General features: G+C 49.5%; 1 protein-coding gene and 1 long non-coding RNA gene across 2 annotated transcripts in view; one reads left to right on the top strand and one right to left on the bottom strand.

Moving 5' to 3' along the window:
• The window catches only part of Klf13 (KLF transcription factor 13), a 51,115-nt gene extending 38,624 nt beyond the window's left edge, over positions 1 to 12,491 (top strand). The window contains exon 2 of the mRNA XM_055623225.1: positions 6,993 to 12,491. Coding sequence (XP_055479200.1) covers positions 6,993 to 7,282 — 290 coding nt within the window. The 3' untranslated portion in view covers positions 7,283 to 12,491. The remainder of the gene's footprint in view (positions 1 to 6,992) is intronic.
• Positions 12,268 to 15,321, bottom strand: LOC129688396 (uncharacterized). Its single transcript, XR_008721940.1, has 2 exons — positions 15,136 to 15,321; positions 12,268 to 14,180 (listed from the first exon to the last, which is right to left on the bottom strand). It is a non-coding gene; the product is annotated as an uncharacterized LOC129688396 (long non-coding RNA).
• Between the last annotated feature and the right edge of the window lie 5,521 nt (positions 15,322 to 20,842).

Genomic DNA, 20,842 nt, shown 5'->3' with positions numbered 1-20,842 from the left:
AATTTTTGAAATTGGAGGCAATACATAAAAGTTATATATATTTATGGAGGGCCATGTGATGTGTGGATGCCATGTAGAATTGATTGCAGTGTAATGTATGAAGTATCATGCTAACCCTTACAGACACTTATTGTTTTAATACCTTTGTGACACTCCCCCTCCCACGTGGAATGTCTGGAGTTGAGTCTAGCTCTGCCCTCCTGCCCACTCCAGCAACTAGTTGTTAGTTGCCACAGATGGATCCTTAAACACGGTGGTCCTTCGCAGAGCTTTTCTGACTTTATTTTCCGTACACATTTCAGTTACAAGTAATCCCATACCAAATTGCAACAACTAAAATGCCAACTTTAGGAAACATCCTTGAAGAATCCATTGCAGAAACTGTCAAGACATACACTGGTCCAAGGTGAATCCTGAGGTTAGGTAGTAGTCTCCCTTCTGCCTCCTGCCTGCTGGCGCGTGTGCGCGTGCGTGTGTGTCTCGATTCTTAGTCTCTTGGCTAAGATCAGGCGCAGGGATATATTATATGGTCAGTGGCATTTGTTCACACAGCAGCAGCGGCAGTATAGGGGCAGGGCCTAGAACAGCTTCTGGAGTCAGCAGTTCCTCTCACTGTAACGTAGGCTGCCAGTTTTCTCAGGCACGCACCCCCGGGGGGGGGGGGGCTTGGTCCACGGGTGATAAAGACATCTCTCTTAAAGCACATGTGCAGCAGGCATGTGTCCTGCAGGAGTTCCCTCACGTGCCCCTCACAGTGATGGGAAAAGAGGTAGGAAGACCACTCAAGGCGTCAGCAGCAGTATGGAGGCAGGGAAGACTGACTGCCTTGCTAAGTATGCATCTCCTGCTGCAGACCGGGGCCTGGGTCCTAGGATGTATGCCTCCAGCTCTGCCACCAGCCAGCTCTCCTCCCAGGGTATATGTCTCTCACCTGTTCTGTGGGTGTGGGACACAAGTCCACCTACAGATCAACTGTCTTGGTAACCAGCACTTGTAATGACCACAGCAACCCAAATAGTAGTCTTAAGGAATTGGAAAAGTCCACCTACCACATCAGAATCAGTTCTTTCTAGCCCACTGAGGCTATGTCCCTGAATTTTCTTGAAGTTCTCCAGTGGATGAGCCCAAAATATTTAGCTCTCTGCTGAACTTTGCAAGGAGAGCAAGCAGGCCTTCCTGGAGTGAAGGCTACCTCAAGACCTTCTTGAGGTTGAAGCCAATGACCACAGATCAAAGCTCTTTACTGATGAATGGCAGCCCACTCTGGTATAGAATAGCCAAGACTGGGAGCCTGCAAGGTGTAGGATCTCTTTTAAAGGTTTTTGATTATTCTGCCTTGCCTCCTTAATTCCCACAAAGATTCCTTATGCCTGCAGATTCCTTATGCCTATAGTCTGCGATATTTCATAAGGTGGATGGCTCTATCTGCTTTTCCAGGGTCTCTTGGTCTCTTGATTTCCAGGGGTATCATCCCCAGGCCCTCTCCTCTCACTCCACAATAAATGAGCAAGACAGGCTTTCCAGTTGGATGCTGGGGCTTGTGCAGTAAACCTAAACCAAGGTCAAGCAAGAGGTTGCTCACCCCCTCCCCGCCACTATCACTGCACACATCTGGTGGGGGTGGGGCAGCAGGAAAGTCTCTAAAAACACATTCTGCTCCTGAGAGGTCCACACAAAGCAGAAAGACTGTGGTTTGTGCAGGTGCTGGTTGGAGCCAGGAGACGCCCACCCACCTGGTAGGGAGGAGTGAGTGGCAGAAAGGCTTAGCTCTTTGGCTAGTTCTAGGTAATGGAAGCTTGCCCTTTGAACCAGAGGTTTCAGCAGTAGCAGCCCAGGACCGAGCTCAGTCTCTGAGCGAGATCGCTCCGGGAAGCCAGCAGCTCCTGCTGCGGGAGGGTGCGCGCCCAATGAGCCTTTGGCGGGAGGAGCGAGCCTCTACGGTCGCTTCCCCTCCTCCTGCCTCACAGAGAACACGCTGTTCCCGCCCAGGCCTGCGGCTTGGGCAAGAGCGTGTGGGACGTTGTGTTCCCTGATAAAATGAGGCAATCACGCTCAGCCTGCGCCATGCGCTGCTTGCTGCTACCAGCGGCCCCACGGCGGCGCCAGGGAACATTTATGTAACCATGGTTCTTCTAGTGCGCCAAGTGCCGGTGGCCAGTCCTACCTCCCGCGGAATCCCAGGACACACTGCACCTACATACACACACACACACACACAGACAGACACACACACAGGGAGAGAGGGGGGGGGGAGAGAGAGCGAGAGCGCGCGCGCTTAAGCCCCCGCACTCTGCATACAGGGTCTCCCTCTCAGCAGCGCCCTCTCAGCTTTGAAAATAGTCAGAAGCCTATAGCTTTTGGCTCTTGTGCCTGCGCTGGCACTTCCCCCGCCCCGTGACAGCAACACCGCCTAGCCCTGGCCCAGCCCCCTATAGGGGTTGGCCTTCCTTCCGACTTCTTTTTTGCCTACTCCCCTGCCCACCCAGTCACAGTGCCTCAAGTTCAGCCCCCAGCCCCCCTTTTCTCCCACCTGGCTTTTCCACAAAGCCTTATCCCCATCTTGCCCTGTGCCTCCAGTCACAACCTCAAGCCTCAGGTACACGTAGCAGTATTGGTCACTAAACACCCTGTCCCCTGGTCTCTTTTAGCTTCTGAAAGTGGAGCATGTCTCTGACTGTCGTGTTGTCGCCCTGCTGCACCCCCTTCCACCCCCATTAGGGCTTTGGGATTCTTCAAAAAGGTCAGCTTTCAATGGGGGATCTCCTTTCTCTAATTCAGCCACCTTCTTGGGAGGTCCTTAGGCTGCACTTTATCTGTCCTTGTAGGCCGCACTGTACTCAGAAGAGCAAATTCACCACTCCAGTCCAGCAATGGGGGCTGTTGACTAGCCCATCCCACTCTCTTTGCTGTGATGGGCCGTGGAGTCATCAGCTGTGGCGCTGGGCAGGCTGCCCCACCTCCCCTTGCCTACATGGTGTGACCCGTGATGCTTCTGTTCAGCTACTCCACCCTGAGGCCAGTCTCCAGAACAGCGCATTCAGAGTGACGCTCTCAGAGTGTACCTGTAGGCACCTAAGACCCTCACGGGACTCTGAGACAAAACTGTTGACTGTGGCCACATTACCTACCTTACCTTTGCTCTTCTAGAGGCTACGTGATAAATGATGGCCTCACTCTGGACTGTGTGCTTGGGTTTTGTTTTGTGTGGTGGTTTTTTTTTCCCCTAATACAATGTCTGCCAGGGGCTGTCACACACACAACTAGAAACCCTCCATAGACTGACAGGGAACATGCAGGGGATGTGCGTTGAAGTATGGAGTGTTGTATCCCCGCACCTGCATCCATCCATCTCCGTTGTATGCACTAAAGCCCGCCAATCTCCTCAGCAGCCTTGGGTATCACCATTGGGGGTGGACATCCAGCTTGAGGTCCTGTAACTTCTGTCCATGGATGGAGAGCAGGTGGGAAGCCAGCATCTCTTGGGGTGAGGACCATGTCCTGATGTACTCAGTCAAAGTGGGAAAAGACTTTTCTACCTTCCTCTCCAGTAAGTAACCTGTCTCCTCAGATGCTGCCCTTACCTGAAGCCCTGACATAACTTGGCCCACCTCTAACAGTACTCATCTCAAATGCTTCCAGGGATGCAAGTAGAAAGATCCTGAAGTAGACAAGGATCCAGGGCTTTTAGGAAATAAAGTTGAATTTGAGCTCAGTGGATTCTGTCTCTACCCTGAACCCAACTCCCACCCCCCACCCCAATCTAAGAAGACCCAATGAATAGGGACAGCAAATAAGAATAGACATTTGGAACATGCCACGCCTGGTGCCAGAGCTGGTTGTATGCAGCCTATAGCATCACCATGTGGGCCCTTCCATGAGAACAGGATAGCATATTCATTTCCTGTAGCTGCTGTAACATGGGACCGCAAAGTGGATAGCTAACAGCAGCTGAAATTTACTTTTCAGATTTTCTGAATGAAACCAGAAATCTAAGAATAAGATGCTGGCAGCGGTGGTTCTTTCCAGAGGCTCCAAGGGAGCATCTACGTTCTTGCTTCTCCCTCCTCATTTCCAGGTTTGCTGCAGATGGCGGCTCAGAGCCTGTAGATGGCTGGTTCCAGTCTCTTACCGCCATCTCTCCTTTCTTCCCTCCTGTATCTTGTGGCTTCATCTCAAGATTTTTTTTACCCTAATTATATCTATGAAGACTTTTTTTTTTTCCCTCCTTCCAAATTAAGCTACCTCTCAGGTTTCAGGGGTTAGGGTTTGTCTGTATCTTTTCACTGTTCAAATGGAGACCAGGTCTGATCTGGGACGTGTGATGCCAGACCTTCCCAAGGTGCTAATGGTTCGTAGGCCGTGTGAATGTCCAAGAATGGAATTAGCGTGTGACATTTTTCACTTTTTTGTTGTTGTTGATGTTGACAAGACCCTGCTTCCCTCCAGAACCAATTAGCAGTGTATTCAGCATAACCATTTTGTTGACCGCGGTTGGGTTAAATATTTTTGAAATTGTATTTAAACTTTTAATTGGGGTTGGTGGTACATGTGAATGGCACAATGCGTATAAAGATCAGAAGGTAATTTGAAGGGGTTGGTTCCCTCCCATTACCATGTTGGTCTTGGGGATGGAACTCAGGTTATCAGGCTTGATCAAGCAAGTACCTTTACCTGTTGAGTCATCTCTTGCAAGCAAGCCCTTAGACGTTATTTACTTCTTACTGTTACTTTTTAAAAAGACCTGCAACACAGAAAAGCGTAAAATGAAACCATGCTAAATTTAGCACTGTTCCCCTGATCTGATTTTAGTTGTCCTGATGGGTATCATAGACATCATCATCATAGAATATGTATATATTTCTCTTTCTGCTGTTAAATTTACTTCACTCATACCTTTACACTCACCTCCTCTTGAACTCATGAGTACATAATTTGAATTATTATATTATTTTAACTCTACTGTGTATCTTTCCACCTTACCTTGAAAGCCACTTTCTGATGGGGCAGTGGGATTTGTCTATGACACTAATCCTGCACAATGTTGAAATGTAGCACTCAATTTATGTGACTGGAACTATAAAGTTTGGTTGACCTACTGGGGCTTATGCTGGGATTACATTTCCTTCTGCCTTTTCATGGGGTTGTTGGGAAAGCACCTGGAGCCTTTGAGCTCTTCAGTGGTTGCATACAGCCATCTGGTGTTTTAGTGTACTTTTAATGTGATCATTGTTGTCTTGTGTCCAGATTGCTCCTATATTTCCTGGAGTTCATAGTCACCTTAAAAAAAAAAAAAAAGAAAAAAGAAAAAAGCAAGTAAGAAAAGTAATGTGCCTTCCTTGTCGCCTCAAGTTTATCTAATATCTTGATCTTGCACTCTGCACAGAATTACTTCCTAGGATTATACCACTGTGCACGCACCTTAGGGCCCTGAAGAGTCACCCTGCAAGCCTCCACCTTGGTCTTGACTCATGGTTGCTTGGTTTCCTCTTGTTTTTGCTGGAGTGTGTGAGGTGTAAGTTCGCCGTTCCCCTTCACTGCAGCATGTCCAGTATGACGTGGTGGCTGTCCTGTCTTGTTCTGGTGTGGATAGCCTGGTGTTGGTTTCTCACAGACTGCTTATTAAGTGTTGATCTCTCTCTCTCTCTCTTTTTTACTCACTGTTGTAATTATGCAGAAATTCTCCCAGCAAGGGAAGCTTTTCTACATTTAACCTCCCTACCTTTTCCTGATTTTCCCAACATCACACACACCTCACAAGTCTTATTTTTCGTTTAGAAAATTCCAGTATTCTTTTTTTTTTTCCTATTTGCCAGTCCATACCTCTTTCTACATGTTTTTAGCACCTGTACTGATTACTGGATCCTTAAGGTTTTAGTCTCCCACTGTCTGTTAAAAACAAAAATTAAACAAAAATCTAGGAATATACTCACAGAACAAGTCTGGAAAGGCAACCAGCTACTGGCCATGCCCCGGTTGCTTGGTTTTGAAGGTCATCTCTCAATATCTTTTACCACAAAGTGAAAATTAATAAGGAAAATAAAATACACCACACCTTGTCTTCAGCAGTGCTAGGAGATGGAACACTGCAACATTCATGTTTTCTAGAGTTTTGTTTTATATTTCAGGATATTTCTTTGAGTATATTTCTTTTTAGAATTATTTAATAAGTATATATATTTTTTAAAATTTCTCAATGCTGTTTCATGGTATTCTGTTTGTTCTGTGCATGCCAATATATCTCAGGTTCTGTTGAGTTCTAGTTAGAAATTTTAGGTTAATGTTCTCCTGTTTCCTGGTTTCTCTTTTTCCTCTGGAGTTGGTGGGTCTGTTGCTCTTCAGTCTGGAGTCCCACAGAATGCTTCACCCTGGGCATTTGCTCTCTCTCTCTCTCTCTCTCTTTGTGTGTATGTCTCTCTTTCTTGTGTGTGTGTTAAAGAACTTGGGTAAATGCTGTCTGTCCCTTGGTTTCAGCAAGGAGTACATCAGGATACACCACCTCTGAGTCCCACTGTGATTTGCCTTCTCCACACCTGCATAGGCTGCTACTGGGCTGTTCTGGGCCATCATCTTTGTATGTCATCCTGCTTGAGTCTGCAGGAGCCTGTTGAAGTTTGCTGCATCCCTGGCCTGCCTTAGGACCTCTGTCAGAGAAGGAGCAGTGAGCTGGCAGGCTTTGAGTAATGACCCCAGTCTGACCCCGTCTTGCTAGGCAAGGTGAAGAAGAGTGTCCCTTGGGGCCTGCGCTGGCTTCCTGCTCCCATTCCAGGGCTGAGCACCACTGGCCTGCCTTGGGAGCGTTGATGGCATGCTTTCCTTTGTCTGAGCTCCACTGCCAGAGTTGGCCTTGTTGCTGTTTCCTGTCCTCTGCTTCCGGCTCAGGTGTGGGCTGAGAGCTTGTCACAGGATGGGAAGATAGGCCTGGAGGGTGGATGGAGGCCTGGCTAGATGGTGGGTTGTGGCGCAAACCTAACCTCTGCCCCTGTCACCCACAGGTGAGAGGCCCTTCGCTTGCAGCTGGCAGGAATGCAACAAGAAGTTTGCCCGCTCGGACGAGCTGGCCCGGCACTACCGCACTCACACGGGCGAGAAGAAGTTCAGCTGCCCCATCTGCGAGAAGCGCTTCATGCGGAGCGACCACCTGACGAAGCATGCACGCCGCCACGCCAACTTCCACCCGGGCATGCTGCAGCGGCGCGGCGGGGGCTCGAGGACCGGCTCGCTCAGCGACTACAGCCGCTCGGATGCCAGCAGCCCCACCATCAGCCCGGCTAGCTCGCCCTGAGCGCCCGCGTCCGGACCGCGCCCCGCCCCTTTCGTAATAGGAAAGCCGAGCGAACTTGAGAAGTCCCACAGCAAAACACTTTTCTTCACCTCAGGTGTCAATTTTTAACAAAAATTAAAATTTTTTTTTCTCAAAAAAAAGAAAAAAATACACCACCCACAAATTGCACAATAGAGCTATCCACGAAGTTGATATTCAGCGGTGTTGAACCCCTCCCCCCCTTTCTCAGGGATGGACGCGGTCCATGAGGTCAGTGAGGACATGCCTTTCTGCCGCCTTACTCTGTACATAGATTTGCACTCTGGAGTTTTCTGTGAGGTTGGGGATCACGCTGGGGCAGAACAGGCCATCTGGGAAAGACGTGGTCACTGACATTGTGCTTTTTACAGCAGAGTCCCAAAGGCCTGTGACCTCTCCTTACCTACCACGCAGTTGCGGTCCTCTGCCCGGTGGCCTGGCTTAGAGCACAGGTGGGCCTGAGGGACTGGCCACCTCACAGGGATGTGGTAAGCCATGACAGACCATAGGAAGGAGCACTTGCCTGTGGAACTGTGGAGGACAGCTGCCTCCTAAGGCTGATCTTGCCTGCCTACCTGCCTGACTTTCTACATACAGAAGTCCTCAGAAAAATGCAGGCCAGGTGCAAATCCTGCCTGGATTGGCACATCGTTGCTGCCGACAACCCGGGGAGGCGGTCTGGGCCCTGCCTGCCCTACAAGAAGGCACCTGGGACCGGTTACCATCACACCATGTTCTCAGACTGGGAAATAGTGCCCCGGGCACATTGTGCTGAAACTGCTTCTCCCCCAAGTTGGTGTTGTTTTATCCAGTTCCCTAAGCTCTCATGCCCTGGGCCACTGTGAAGGCACTTCTGTTTGAAGCAGTGTACAGAACCATCATGCGCCCCTCTGCCTCTTCAGTCTGTGTGTGTGCCCCTGCGAGTGGCAGCACAAACACACCCCACGGAGACTGCCGGTGGCGAAGGCATTGTCAGTTGGAACTTCTCAGAGCAGCGCAGCAGATGTTATGGGAGACGCTCTTAGAGAAGCAAGGATTCTGCTTCTCTGGGGGACCTCACAGGAAAGTTGTGGGAATCACCGTCTCAGAACCTTGAATACAGACTTAGCAAAGCTACAGTGCCAGCCACACTGTTGCATTTCCCCACGTTCCCTCCTGCTTCTGTCTGCCCTGACGGGGAGCACCCAAACCACACTCAGTCTGCAGTGTGGGTGGGGGCGGGGGCGGGTGGCCTGCTGGTAGAACTGCAGGAGTAGAGGCCAGAACTGCCTGTTTCTCCTGGAGCCCAGATATGGGCTGCATTGGCTTCAGGTGCTGGGCCTCATCAGCAAGACCATGTTCTGGCTGCTTCTCTGCAGGTCCTGAGAGTGTCCATCTACTCCCACCCTGCGGAGGCCCAGGCAGGCATTTCCTCCCCTCCTCCCAAGAACTGGGGCCTAAGAACACAAGGCCCTAGGACTGCATATGTGTGTGTGTATGTGTGTGTGTATGTAAGTATGTATGTATGTATGTATTGGGTGGGTGGGTTTGGGATGGACTTGGTTTATCTTACAGAGACCTCTCTTTATTTTGATGTGGAGGATCAGCCCTTGTGACTCAAGAGGGCCGTAGATGGGCTTCCTGGGCCCAGTGTGCCTTGGTTTTGGCCATTCCGCCTCCACCCCAACCCTCATGCAGCAAGGGGGTGTAGCGCAGGGAAAACCCAGAGACCATGCCCAGCCAAGTCTGCAGTTTTTGGCTGTTGTCATATGGCTCCCACGTGGATCTGGGGCATCCCTTTCTAACTACCTGTGTCAGCTGTAAGAGGCTAATGGCATATGGTGGCTCGTGGTAGCACAGTAGGTGCCGAGTTGGGCTGTGGCATTGTGGCTGCCAAAAATGGGCATGGTGGGTGGGGATGGTCCCTGCGCTGGTCCACTGCAAAGCTGGTGACAGCTCTGCTTGCATTTCATCTGGGGACGAGAATGTGGCTGGGACCTTGACTGAAGGGAACCCTGGGTGCTTGGGGTGTGGCGATCTTCATGCTGAGTTCCAAAGTGTAGCCCCTCCCAAAGTCATTTGTGTGAGGCAGAGAAAGCCACACTCTGAACACATTTCATGTCTCAGGAATTCACATTCCAGATTCAGGAATTTTATTCCAAAGTCCTTTGGTGCACCTACATCCTTGGTTCTGAAAACAGAGAGGCAGCAGTGTGCCCCAAAGGCCAGCCAAGGTCTCTCCTTGGGAGGAGCGAGGCGTCTCCTTGTGATCTACCCACAGAGTCACAGAAGGAGGCTTTCTAACTCCGCCACTGTCTGCACATAGGAAGGCTAAAAAGGACTCTAAGCCCCGTCATCTTGGAATAAAAGACAGAGCTGGTTTGTTTTAGAGCGGGTTGGGGGGTGGGGGAGGGAAAGCGGGCGTAGGCTGTTTCCAAAGAGAGCACTTAATTTAATTTTTCCTCTGAATGACCCAGGGCTGTTCCGTCTGATAGATGGAAGGGTAATGTTGCCTTAAAACAGAAATATGCAGGCGTTGGCTATTTTTGGCAAATGAACGTGTCTTCATTCCCAAAGTGGTTCTCCTTTAATGGCAGGGTGCAGTCCTTCCACATGGGGCTGAGGCACCTCGCATGGATCCCCACCCCCATATCATCTGGAGTGGCAGTTCATCTCATCAAGGGGTGGGGGGAAGGGAGGAACATGACTAGATTCAGTTCCAGTGGGTTCTCATTAGGTTCCCATCTCCTCGTCCCATCACGTCATAAACAAGGGATGCCTTCTAAGATGCAGAGTGTCTTCCCAGCCCAGGTCTGTCGCAGGGTCTTTGATTTTTTTGTTTTGCTTTGTTTTGTTTTGTGGTTATGGCCATATATTCTGATTTCAAGTTTGACTGAGGAACCCACAGGGTACCCAGAAATAATACTGAAAAGTCAAATCTTTATTTTAGAGACGGGAAGCAGAGATCCCACAATGAAAGTGCCTGAGTGAAGGGAGAGTTCCCTACAGCAGTGTCTAAAAGGAACTCTGGACTTCAGCCATCCGGGAGCTGGAGTTTAGTTCATGTCCCAAATGAGAAAGTCCATCTGCATCAGCCATATTAGGGGGCCACTGTCTGTTCCCCAGATGCCTATTGAATCCTACAGCCATACAGAAAACAGCCCTTTCTAAAGAGGGCTTTTGGTTCTCTCTTGATGGGTGCTACGTAGGGATGGACAGTGATGCCCTTGATGGGGGTGTGGTCCTGGAGGTGCCCACCTGTGTTCTCCCATGAACAGACCCTACCCACAGGACCTGAGGTGCAAGGACCCCACCTCCAGCCCACCCCATCTCAACTTTGTTCCGAGGCCAGCATTGGGACAGGTGCAGGATTCGCCAGAGTGCAGCCTTCAGGTGCAAAGTCTTGCGCCCTGGTGATCCCCAGTGTAGGATGCTTTAGACGTGGAGTCAGATTCGGGAGGGAAGGTGGCATTCTGTGGTCCCAAGAGAAATGTGGCAGAACAGGGGTTATCTTTCAAGACTTCTGCCTCTCAGCTCCGCTCCGTCCAGAAGACTGGCTCTTTTCTTGCCAGAAGCAGGCGCTACGATGGACTGCACAGGGTCAAAGTATTTCCTGGAGGCTTCATCTGGGATCTCCACCAAGCAGGGGCACCATCCATGTAAGACAAAATCTGAGCAATAGCTTGGCCTCGTTTATCAGCTCCTGATAATGGCTTTGTTTGCAAGGCTACCTATTTTGACTTCTGACACATTTTACCAATTGTTCCCCCTCTCACCCCTCCACTTTACAAAAGGCCATTGGGTCAGTGACAGTGCTAGAAGGTTTATGTGTAGCGACGTTGTGACAGTAAGAAATGCTTTGTAGGTCACCCACATTTCTTGCTGCCCAAAGTTTCCATCTCTCAGTGTTGGTGGCCGTATCTTTCAAAGCTAAAATCCAGATGTTGACTCACTGTTTTGAAATCAGGATGGCACTAGGAAAGAGCCAGGTCCTATGACTAATTTTCCTGATTCTCAGTCTTTGAAGGTTTGTCCTGGACACATTCCAGAGAATTTTTGTAACCGAACATGGATGCCCAATCCAGCATACTACTGATACAGGCTTGAGCACTGCTGAGGGAGAGGCTCTTCTTGCTGGCCAGCTGACCTCCAGAGAAAGGCAGAGCTGGCCCGGAGGCCCCAGTCCACCAGGGAAGGAAGGCTTGCTTGGTTTGATCCTCCCCTCCCCCTTCCAGGGTTAGTGGACTCTCCGGAACTCTCTCTAGCCCAGTTGTCGGTCATGTTCTCCCCCCTCCCCCATCTCACACAGCTTTAAAACTTCACTACTTTTATTTAGAAACAAACAGGATGGCAGAGAAGACACCTCCCCCACATTCCTGGGGGTGGGCAGGAAACAGGTCAGGCCCGAGGGTGGGGTTTTCTCCCTACTCTTCCCCCAGTGTGGTACTGTGGGTCCACTGCCTGTGCTCATTAGTAAGGGACTCCTGTGAGCTGAACACCAGTGGGCCAGGTTGCCCTTCTTAGTACTGAGAACCCCAGAGTAGCCAGGGCTACTTCTCTCTCGAGACAGACACTGCCTGGTCATCTGCCCCAGTGTCATACCCAAGTTAAGATGTCTACCCTCGTACGTGGGTTGGAAGTATCTCCCTGTTCCCCCACCGCACACTGGAGACCCTGAGTGCCCAGTGTGGAGACACCGTGGACAGTAACACAAGGCTCCCCACTGAGCCACTATGCATTGTTGTGTCAGAGCTCCTGTCCCTCCTTGGTGACTGGAAATCCTTGCTGTGGTTTTGTTGGCTAGACCCAGGTGACTGCTTCCCATCCAAAGCCATCAGTGGAACTTCTGTGGGATCCTTTGCCAAAACCCCAAGGCAAAATCCAAGGGTCCAAGGCCATTTCCATCAAGTTCCCAGTTTCCTTTTCCATAGGAACTTTTTTTTTTTTTAACCTAGCTCCCAACATGCTTCCAAAGGCCATGTTCCGTCTTTTCCTGGATCACTACAGTGAAGTATTACAGTTGTACAGTTCCCAATCTGGCCTTGGCTTGCTTGGATAAAACTTTGTTATGTATTTTGTAAGGCATAGATTCTATATTGTAATGTCCTATGCAAAAGAAAAATTAATGAAATTGTAAATTTTATTGTTTTAACATGTATGCATGTTTAGTGACGTTTACATTTTGAAATAAAATTTATGATTCATTATTTTATTTGCCTAGGTGATTCACTTGAGGGGTGTGGTCTACAGAGGCTCTGTTAGGGGGACAGAAGTTAAAATCTGGAGACTGATTGGAGAGGCGCAGAAAGGACAGCAGGAGGGTCTGATGCCCATGGCGGGGGGGATGGGGGTGGTTCTCTCCAGCCTTTTTTGTTACTTGTCATGATAACAAATAGGATAATCAATTCAAAGAAAAAGGGTCTTTGGGCTCCTGGTTTCATAGGGTCAACTATTAACCAGTTGGCTCCTTTGCTGTGTAAAGCAACATGTCATAGCAAGGGGGAGGAGGGAGGGAGTGATGAAAACAAAGCCATTTGCCTCTTTCCACAGAAGAGGAGAGAGAGCCTGGTTCCTACTGTGCCGATGATGGTCATAGCATCGCATCATGACTTGGGCTCTAGCAGCATTTACCAGTATTACCTCCTTGGGGAGGAAGTCTTTACTACATGGACCCCTGGAGGTCCACATCCTGGAGGATGCTTCTCACTCAAGCTGTCGTGTTCTCATAAGCACCTGCAACTCATTCCTGGGGTTCAGCTACCCGTTGTCTAAGATTCTAGGAAATGTGTTTCTCGCCACAGGACTGATGTCACAGGCCAAAGTTCACTGCCAGGGGAAGAGGCAAGAGATCTGGTGTTTGTCAATAGCAGAGATCAAAACTCCCCTGTGATATCTAATTGTCCATGGCTGTTCCTGGATGCAGGTGTGTGACGGGTGTACCACTATACCCCAGTTGGTAGTAACAGCATGCAGGGCAGACCCACGGGCGTGGGAGAGGATAGTTGAGGCCCACATCCTCAGCCCTTTCATCCAGGAGTGGACTCAGAGCGGCACCCATGCTGTATGCCATTTCAGCCTGCATCTGTAAGTGAAACCCACTAAGAAAATTTAAATACCAGTAAAAGAAGGCAATTCAGTTGAAGCTGGATTTTCCTGAAGCCACAATAGACCCTGGGAGTCACTTCCTGGTAGACAACTTTTTTTTCCAAGATCAGGAGAGAGGTGTGTGCTGAAAGTATCCAAACACATCAGTAGCCATAAACATACCATCTTGAAGCACGTGTTGGCACAAGATACTTTGCAGCCAATTCTCAGTTGGAGCTTTGCCCCAGGATGTGTAGCTTACCTCCTCTGCAGTGTTCCCGTACTGTGGAGGAATGTCCACAGACGGCAGTAACTGCAGGGTGGGTCTGCTTCCATAAACAGTGGTGTAGGGTAAGGGTCCTGGAAAAAGAAATGCCCTCATGATGTCACTGCTGAGAGTTTTCCAAAAGGGAAGCAGCATTGGCTGTCCCAGAGGCCTTGAGGGGTCCCCAGTAGTGGAAAAGAAACAATACATCCTCTAAGAAGCAAGCACCAGTTTTTACTAACACATGAGAAAGGAATCCATTAGTACAGGTAACATCCAAGCAGCACATCGTTGTGTCATCCTGGGACAAGGTGAAGAAAGGCTCCTCTATAGTTCGTGGCAAGTTCGTGGCAATTTAGTGGCGCACCATGTCTGCCATGTCCAGGCCAGGGGAGCAGTGCCGTCTGGTGTGGATGTGGCAGGTTTCTGTCATCCCAGGGAGCAGAGTCTGGCCAAGGTTCACAAGCCACATCTGCCACTTTAAGGATGGCCTTACCATGTGTCCTTGTCTGTCTTCTGCTGCCGGGAATGTGGTGTCACAGTGAGTGTTAGCTACAAAGAAGAGAGGTTTGTTTTGGCTCAGCCTTCCCTGCAGACGCAAGGCCCGCTGCCCACATCCGAGGGCCCTCTTCCTGGCAGAGTGCCAAGGAAGGCACATGTGCATTGCATGCATCACCCCGGATTCTCTTTTTATGAATCAATCAGTCAGTCATGGGGGTTTCGCCCTGATGACTTACTCCTAACCAAATACCTCTCTCTAAACGTCACAGTTGGATTAAATTTCCACCTCTTTTACCCCTTACCATGATTAAACTATGGCATGAGTTTCTGTCAGAAGTGAACCAATCCAAACCACAGTGCCACCCTTGGTAGCGGCCTGAAGACTGTGAGCACCCCATTGCTTGAGGCATTCAAACACTGCTTGCCAGGAACGCCACAGAGAAAGTTGTGTTCTAGGAGAGTGGTTGCTGTGCTTCTAGGTGATTCCCATGATCGTGCAGACCCTTGGAAACACTCCGACAGCCGCAATCACGTCTGTCTGCCCCGCACCAGCAAGGGTGAAGGATGTTGATTCCCCAGTAGGAAAGGATAGGCAGGCCTTGGCACGTTTCAGTACTGAAACAGCTCATCCAGGACTCATTCCCTATTACTGCCTTAACAAACTTCCCCAGATAGCAACTTCAGGCAACACACATTTAATTTTCTGTCCTCATGAAAGCTTTGAAGGTCAAAAGTCCAAACTGAGTTTTCCTGGGCTGCAGTCAAAATGTCAGTATGACTGCTTCCTTCTGAAGGCTTTTAGAGACCATGTACATTCCTTTGCTTGTGGTCCCACCCTCTCTCCCAAGCCATCAGGGGAGTCTTCTCTGCTGTCTCTTGCTCTGTGATTGCATCTGACGTACCTAGTACCCTCCAGGCTACATTTAAAGAACCGGAGGGTTAGGAAGGTCCCAGGTCCGTCCCTGCCCAGCACTAAAAATTTCTTTGGCTTGTGTGGCTACTTCACCTTTGCTTCCAGATTGCTCCCGGAAAATGGGCACCACCCTGCCTGTCAGTCCGTGCAGGTATGCTTGGCTTTCATCACAGCGATGACCATGCAGCTCTGGACTTGGGTCTCGATGCTGACACCAGTGTGAGGGTAGGCTTTCCACCTTGAACACATGGGATGTGACTTGGGTAGCCACACAGCGAGCAGCACTGGGCTTTGTTCCCTTCTGGGAAGCAAGCTTGGCCATGGTCTACAGAGGGTGAAGTTCATGCTCACGCAACAGAGGCCAGGAGCCACATCAGCTGAGCAGGGCCTGTGCCAAGCCAGCAGGGTCTGGCCTATACAACTACACTCTGTGGGAGACGGCTTGCAGCCCTGCAGGCTTGTCTCGGTGTGGGCAAAGACCAAAACTAACCTGGGATGAGGAGGTTGTCTGGCTCATACTGAAACACCTGGCTGCTCCTGGAGCAACAGCCAGCTTAGCTGCTCCACGTCCGCCACTGGCTGCACACAAGGGGTCAAGGGCCACCCACTGAGCGTCCTCAGCAGGAGGCATAGGGAGTTCTGATTCATAACAGAAAAGATAAGCTCAGAAAGGTGAGGTGGTCTTCCCGAGGCTGCACAGCTGGCAGAGGCCAGAGGTTCATTACTTTAAGCTTTGGGTTAAGTAAAGGGTTATTATATCCTATCTGGAATACTCTTCCCCAGTTGTTGATAGCTTAAAGATTTTTTTCCCCACAACACAGAGCTCAATGCTTATCTCTTTTTTGGGCTGGCCCCATACGGTGTCCTCCAAGATGAAGTATTTGTGTCTCTGGGGACTTAGACTTAAGCACTGTGAGGTTCAAGCCCTCCCTAACACCCTCCGTGAAGTTAAGCAGCAATGACTGCCCTGACCAGGAGGTCTGCATCTGTCCACTCAGACCTCCTGGAATCAGGATGCAGAGGGCACAGAACACTGACATTGGCACACCTGTCCCTGTTGGCAAACTCCAGGAGCTGTTTGACAACTCTTAACTGTGCATAGCTATGGTAAGCACTATGCCGTGGTCCAGTATTGTGTTGCATGCTGGTCAGGCCAGGATGACCACAGCATACACACTGTAAATATTTATCATTTCTTTGTGATGAAAACATTCAAAATGTTTTCTTCTGTGCATCTGGACACCTGACCTGGCCTCTGCTGCCAGTTTCTGTGTCAGACTCCCCCTGTGAGTGAGATCATGTGACGCTTGTCATTTTGTGCCTGGCTTATTCTTATTCTGGCTTGTCCCCTCTGTCCCCCTATTGTTGCTATCAGCAGGATTCCATGCGTTTTCATGGCAGAATGGCATTGGGTGGGGCATGGGACACAGACTCTTGCTTTTTACCCAAAGACACGGCAGGCATGTGCCCCACCCCAGCTCCAAGGCCCGTCCACCAGAAAGAGCACAGGACGGGACTTACCTTAGCTGGCCACAGCAGGAGTCCACAGGAGGACAGATGTACTCCAGGCCTTCTCTCCCCCAGCACAGCAGCATGAAAAAGGGACAAGGGATGAAATACCCCGTCTTCAGGTCAGATCTCAGATTGCCTGTCCCAGGAAATCAAGCTACAGAATAGGGGGGGCCACCCCAGCCATGCCAGCCTTAGCTGAAGCTTTGCCTGCTGTGGGCTGAATGTCACTTGCCCCTCCTCATATGTGGCAGAGAATTCTCTCTAGGGAGAGAATTAAGTCACAGGAGACACTTAGGATTGTACAAAGCTCATGATAAGATTGGCACATTCATAAGTAGATAAGAGAGATGATCTTTCCTGGTCATTTGAGGGCACAAGAGAGGAAGTCAGCACTCTGTAAACCCGGAGGCCCACCCTCTTTTGACTTGGATCTGGGCCACCTGGATCCTCCCAGCCACCAGGTTTCTGAGCAATACATGTGACAGGTATGCGGTGGTTTGTGTTAGCAGCCCAAACTGACTCTAGAATCTAAACCGTGAATATGAAACTACATGGGAAAGATTCATTATCAAAGGTCCAAAAGTCCAGGGGCCCAACAACGCTCACATTTACCGTTCATTAGAAAGAGGAATGTTCTCCTTCTCTCTGTTTTGCTCGATGTGTTTGAATTTTACAGGGTACAGGTTCTTGTGTGCATTCTGGGCACGCTCAAGATGGTCTGAAGGCCATCTTTGCAATGTGAGGACCACAGGGTATGCAGATGGCAGCAACCAGGCTGTTGCTCAGTTTGGACTCAAGCCATTCTGCAACATAGAGTAAAAATAGAATGCTCTGGCTCCAGTGGGGAGAAGGGGCCTGCAGCTTGCTGGGAAGGCTCTTAAACAGGAGCAGGTTTCATTGATCTGAGCCCAGGGAAGGATGCTGTCAGTGCCTGAAGGTGGGTGATGGGTGCTCACTGCTCTTCCCTGCTGGTATCCAGACGTTGGGTAACCATTGGAGATGGTTTGTTTTCCTCTATGTATGTATGTGGGAAAAGAACAAATTAACCATCTACACTTGGTGATGGTTGTAAAGCTGATTGAGGAAACACCAGTGGAAAGGCTTTAAAATGCCGAGCAGAAAAACATTTATTTTAGAGTGCTAAGTCCAAGGCATCCAAAGGCTTTGAAGTAATTTGATTATAGGCTCTAGTTTTTAAAGCCAGTACAAGTAACACATAGGAACAAAATCTTAAAACAAACAAACAAACAAAAAAACAAAAAACACCTCATGGTGAAAGATCTTTTCCACTTTGCCCCATTGCACCCCTCCCTACACACTAAGATAAGTCTCTTATAGCATATAAGTATTTTATTTGTCATTCTCCTTTTTACAAAGGTTTGTTCTTATTATTTCTAATTATGTGTATCTGTGTTGGGCTATACATGTGAGTGCAGGTACCCATGGAGTCCAGAGGCGTTGGGCCACACACACCCCCCCCGCAAGTGCAGGAAAAGTGCAGGATTACAGTGAGCTGCCATGTGGGTACTGAAAATCCACATTGGGTCATCCTGAAGCGTGCGCGCGCGCACACACACACACACACACACACACACACACACACACACACCTGAAAGCCATGACGTTCTGCTTACTTTAGAGTTGGTGTTGTTGCATCCACTTTTGTCTCCATAGCTTTGAGTCGCCCCTTTTTCTTGTTAGTAGCTGGACAGTGCCCCTTTGCTACCATTTTTCTGCTTTACTCCTCCTTCCCCTGCCTTCTACCCTAATTTGGCTATTCCCTGCTGGGTCTGGTACTCCCTCTGCTTGGGTGGGTAAGTCAGTAGTCCAAATTCCATGTCTTTGTCCGGCTTTTTCTTTCTCACTTTCTGGGTATACATCCTTTAGTAGCTACCTCAAGAAGGATATATAGGAGGTTTGCGTAGGCCTTAAAAATCTGAAAATATCCATTCTATCTCATACTTAACTGATAGTTTGGCCCAATGTAGAAAATGAGGTTCCACATTGCTTCTTGCCTCTTGCACTTCCACTGCGACAGACAGGTCAGATGCCCCGGAGTCCTCGTCTGTCTAGCAAGTGCGCATTCACTAACTTTGAAATCTGTCAAGCAGCCACCCCCTGTTGCTGTGTGCTCCCACATCTTTGTCTAAGACCATTACTTCACCTGCATTCCATGGGTGATTCTACCGGAGGACTCTCTTCAATGCTAAATGTTGCCTTTTATCATTCTATTGCTAATTCCCCTGCCTTCATTGTCTCTCCCAGGAATTACTTAGTGGACAGTGGACTTGCTGGATTGATTTTCTGTGTCTTCTCTCAGGATTAGCCTTGAGTTTACTTTTCTCCTTTTCCTGTTTTCCTGGAGTTGAACCAGCCATTTGCTTTCAAGTCTCGTTTATCTCCTGAATCATAGACCATCTGTGGTTGTCATTCTGTCAGGTCCTGTTCCATCCTTTCCTGGCCTCTCAGGAAGTGCCGTGGCCCATCTTCGTGGAAACTTGCTCCTGTTCAGTTCTTATTGGGTTGCTGATACAGGCAAGGACTCCTTTTGTCATTCATTGGCAGAGCCTGTTATGCCTAGATCGAGAGTCACTGACACAACAGGTTAGAAAGTGAGGCCTTGAGTCTCAGGAGGGCAGAGTTTTTAAAGGAAAAAAAAAAAAAACAACAAAAACAAACAAACAAACAAACAAACAAACAAAAAAAAACGGAAAGCAAGGAATTTCCAAGCCTTGCCATTACAGGGTTGTGTAAGATTGGGTGAGTGGGTGGAGATCAGCAATCGAGGTGACCTTTAGGATGATTTTTCCGAGTCACCTGGTCCGACTAAAGATATCTGTACGATAGCCTGCTGGGTGGAGGACCCATTAACACATTCTGTGGTATTCAGGACAATCTGCGGGGTGGAGGGCCAGGTGGTTTTACTCCTCAAGAACCTTCAGGTTCTGAGGGTCCAAGTAAGGACAGTCAACTTAAGATAAGAGTCTGAGAAACAAAATGGAGTTAGCCCTGTTATTTTTAATTCCTTCAAGTCCTTTTGTGGAGCAGGAGGGTGAGGAGGCTACACTGGCTGTGAGAAGCTGAGGGGATGTAGTTGGGTGAGTGGTTGTGGGGACTAGTGGGGTGAGAGTCTGTGAGGAAATTATGGAGGGCTGTAAAGTAGGCTTTGGGGGGCTATGAAGGACTGAATTGGGAGGCGTCAGTGTAGGAAACAATTTTAGGGCCATAGGAGATAGACGGAGCCATTATATGTCAGTCTTTGGGGCCAGTGTGGGTACTTCCCTTTTCAGTCCTTCAGGGGCTCCCAGGGACAGTCAGAGCCAAAGAAGGAGAAGAGGGAGGGCAGAGGGAACAGGCCAGGAAGCCCTCCCAGAACTTCCCAAGGCTCTCATAAATTCCTGGAATTCTGAACTGCTTGCCCTCTAGTGTTTTTTTGTGGAAACCCGGAAGGCTGTGATTCATGTCTGGTCTGATAGTGCCTGCTGGGCAGTGAGACCCAAACACTCTCCCCATAACTGCCTGCACAGTGTCTCCTTGGACCCTAGGCTAGCTTTCTCATGGGTGGCTCCCCCCACCCCCCTCAGCACAGTGGCAGGTTCCCTAGGGTAGTGGGTTCCTGGAGAGTCTGAATCCTGGCTTGGAGCATCCTCCGAGAGTACTTCTGGCCCACTCTTGCCCCCTCCCCTTGGGTTCCCAAAGCCCCTTGCTGTAGCCTCTTGAGAGTGGAGATGGGAATGTCACTATGCCCATCTTCCTGTTAATCCACCTGGGGAACTATCACCCTGCTCCAGAGCCCTCAAGACTGAAACAGTATGTTGTTTCTGCAATCATAATTGCCGGCAGCATCCTTCGTAAGCTTACAGGTTTTGTTGTTACATTTAGTTTTATGTGGGGGGCAGGGCTGGTCAGAGGACCCTGTGGATCTGGGAGGATTGAACTCAAAAGTCTTAGGAGCTGTCTCTGGAGCTCTCCCTTTCTCTGGCCTGTGTTAACTGGCCCACCCTTCAGAACTTGGCCAGCCTGTCCCTGAGCCTCACCCACTAGTCCTTGTAACCATTCCCCTTCCTCAGGGTCCTCTGCTTTCTGACCACACATCCCTCTGCCCTCCAGGTCTGCAGGTGGCCCATGATGAGTTCCTTCCTGTGTCCCAGGTTCTCCCGAGGCTACTGCAGCTCTGTCTTTTCTCCCAGGACAGACTCAGGAGGAGGATGATTCATTCCAGGGCCCCAAAGTGGAGTGATTCCCAGTAGGTGACATTTTGGAAACTCCAGAGTCTGCCTTTACTTCA

Source organism: Psammomys obesus, unplaced genomic scaffold (assembly GCF_907164565.1).
Source record: "Psammomys obesus unplaced genomic scaffold, mPsaObe1.curated_primary_1811, whole genome shotgun sequence".
NCBI classification, from domain to species: domain Eukaryota; kingdom Metazoa; phylum Chordata; class Mammalia; order Rodentia; family Muridae; genus Psammomys; species Psammomys obesus.
This window is presented reverse-complemented; position numbering and strand designations above follow the sequence as displayed.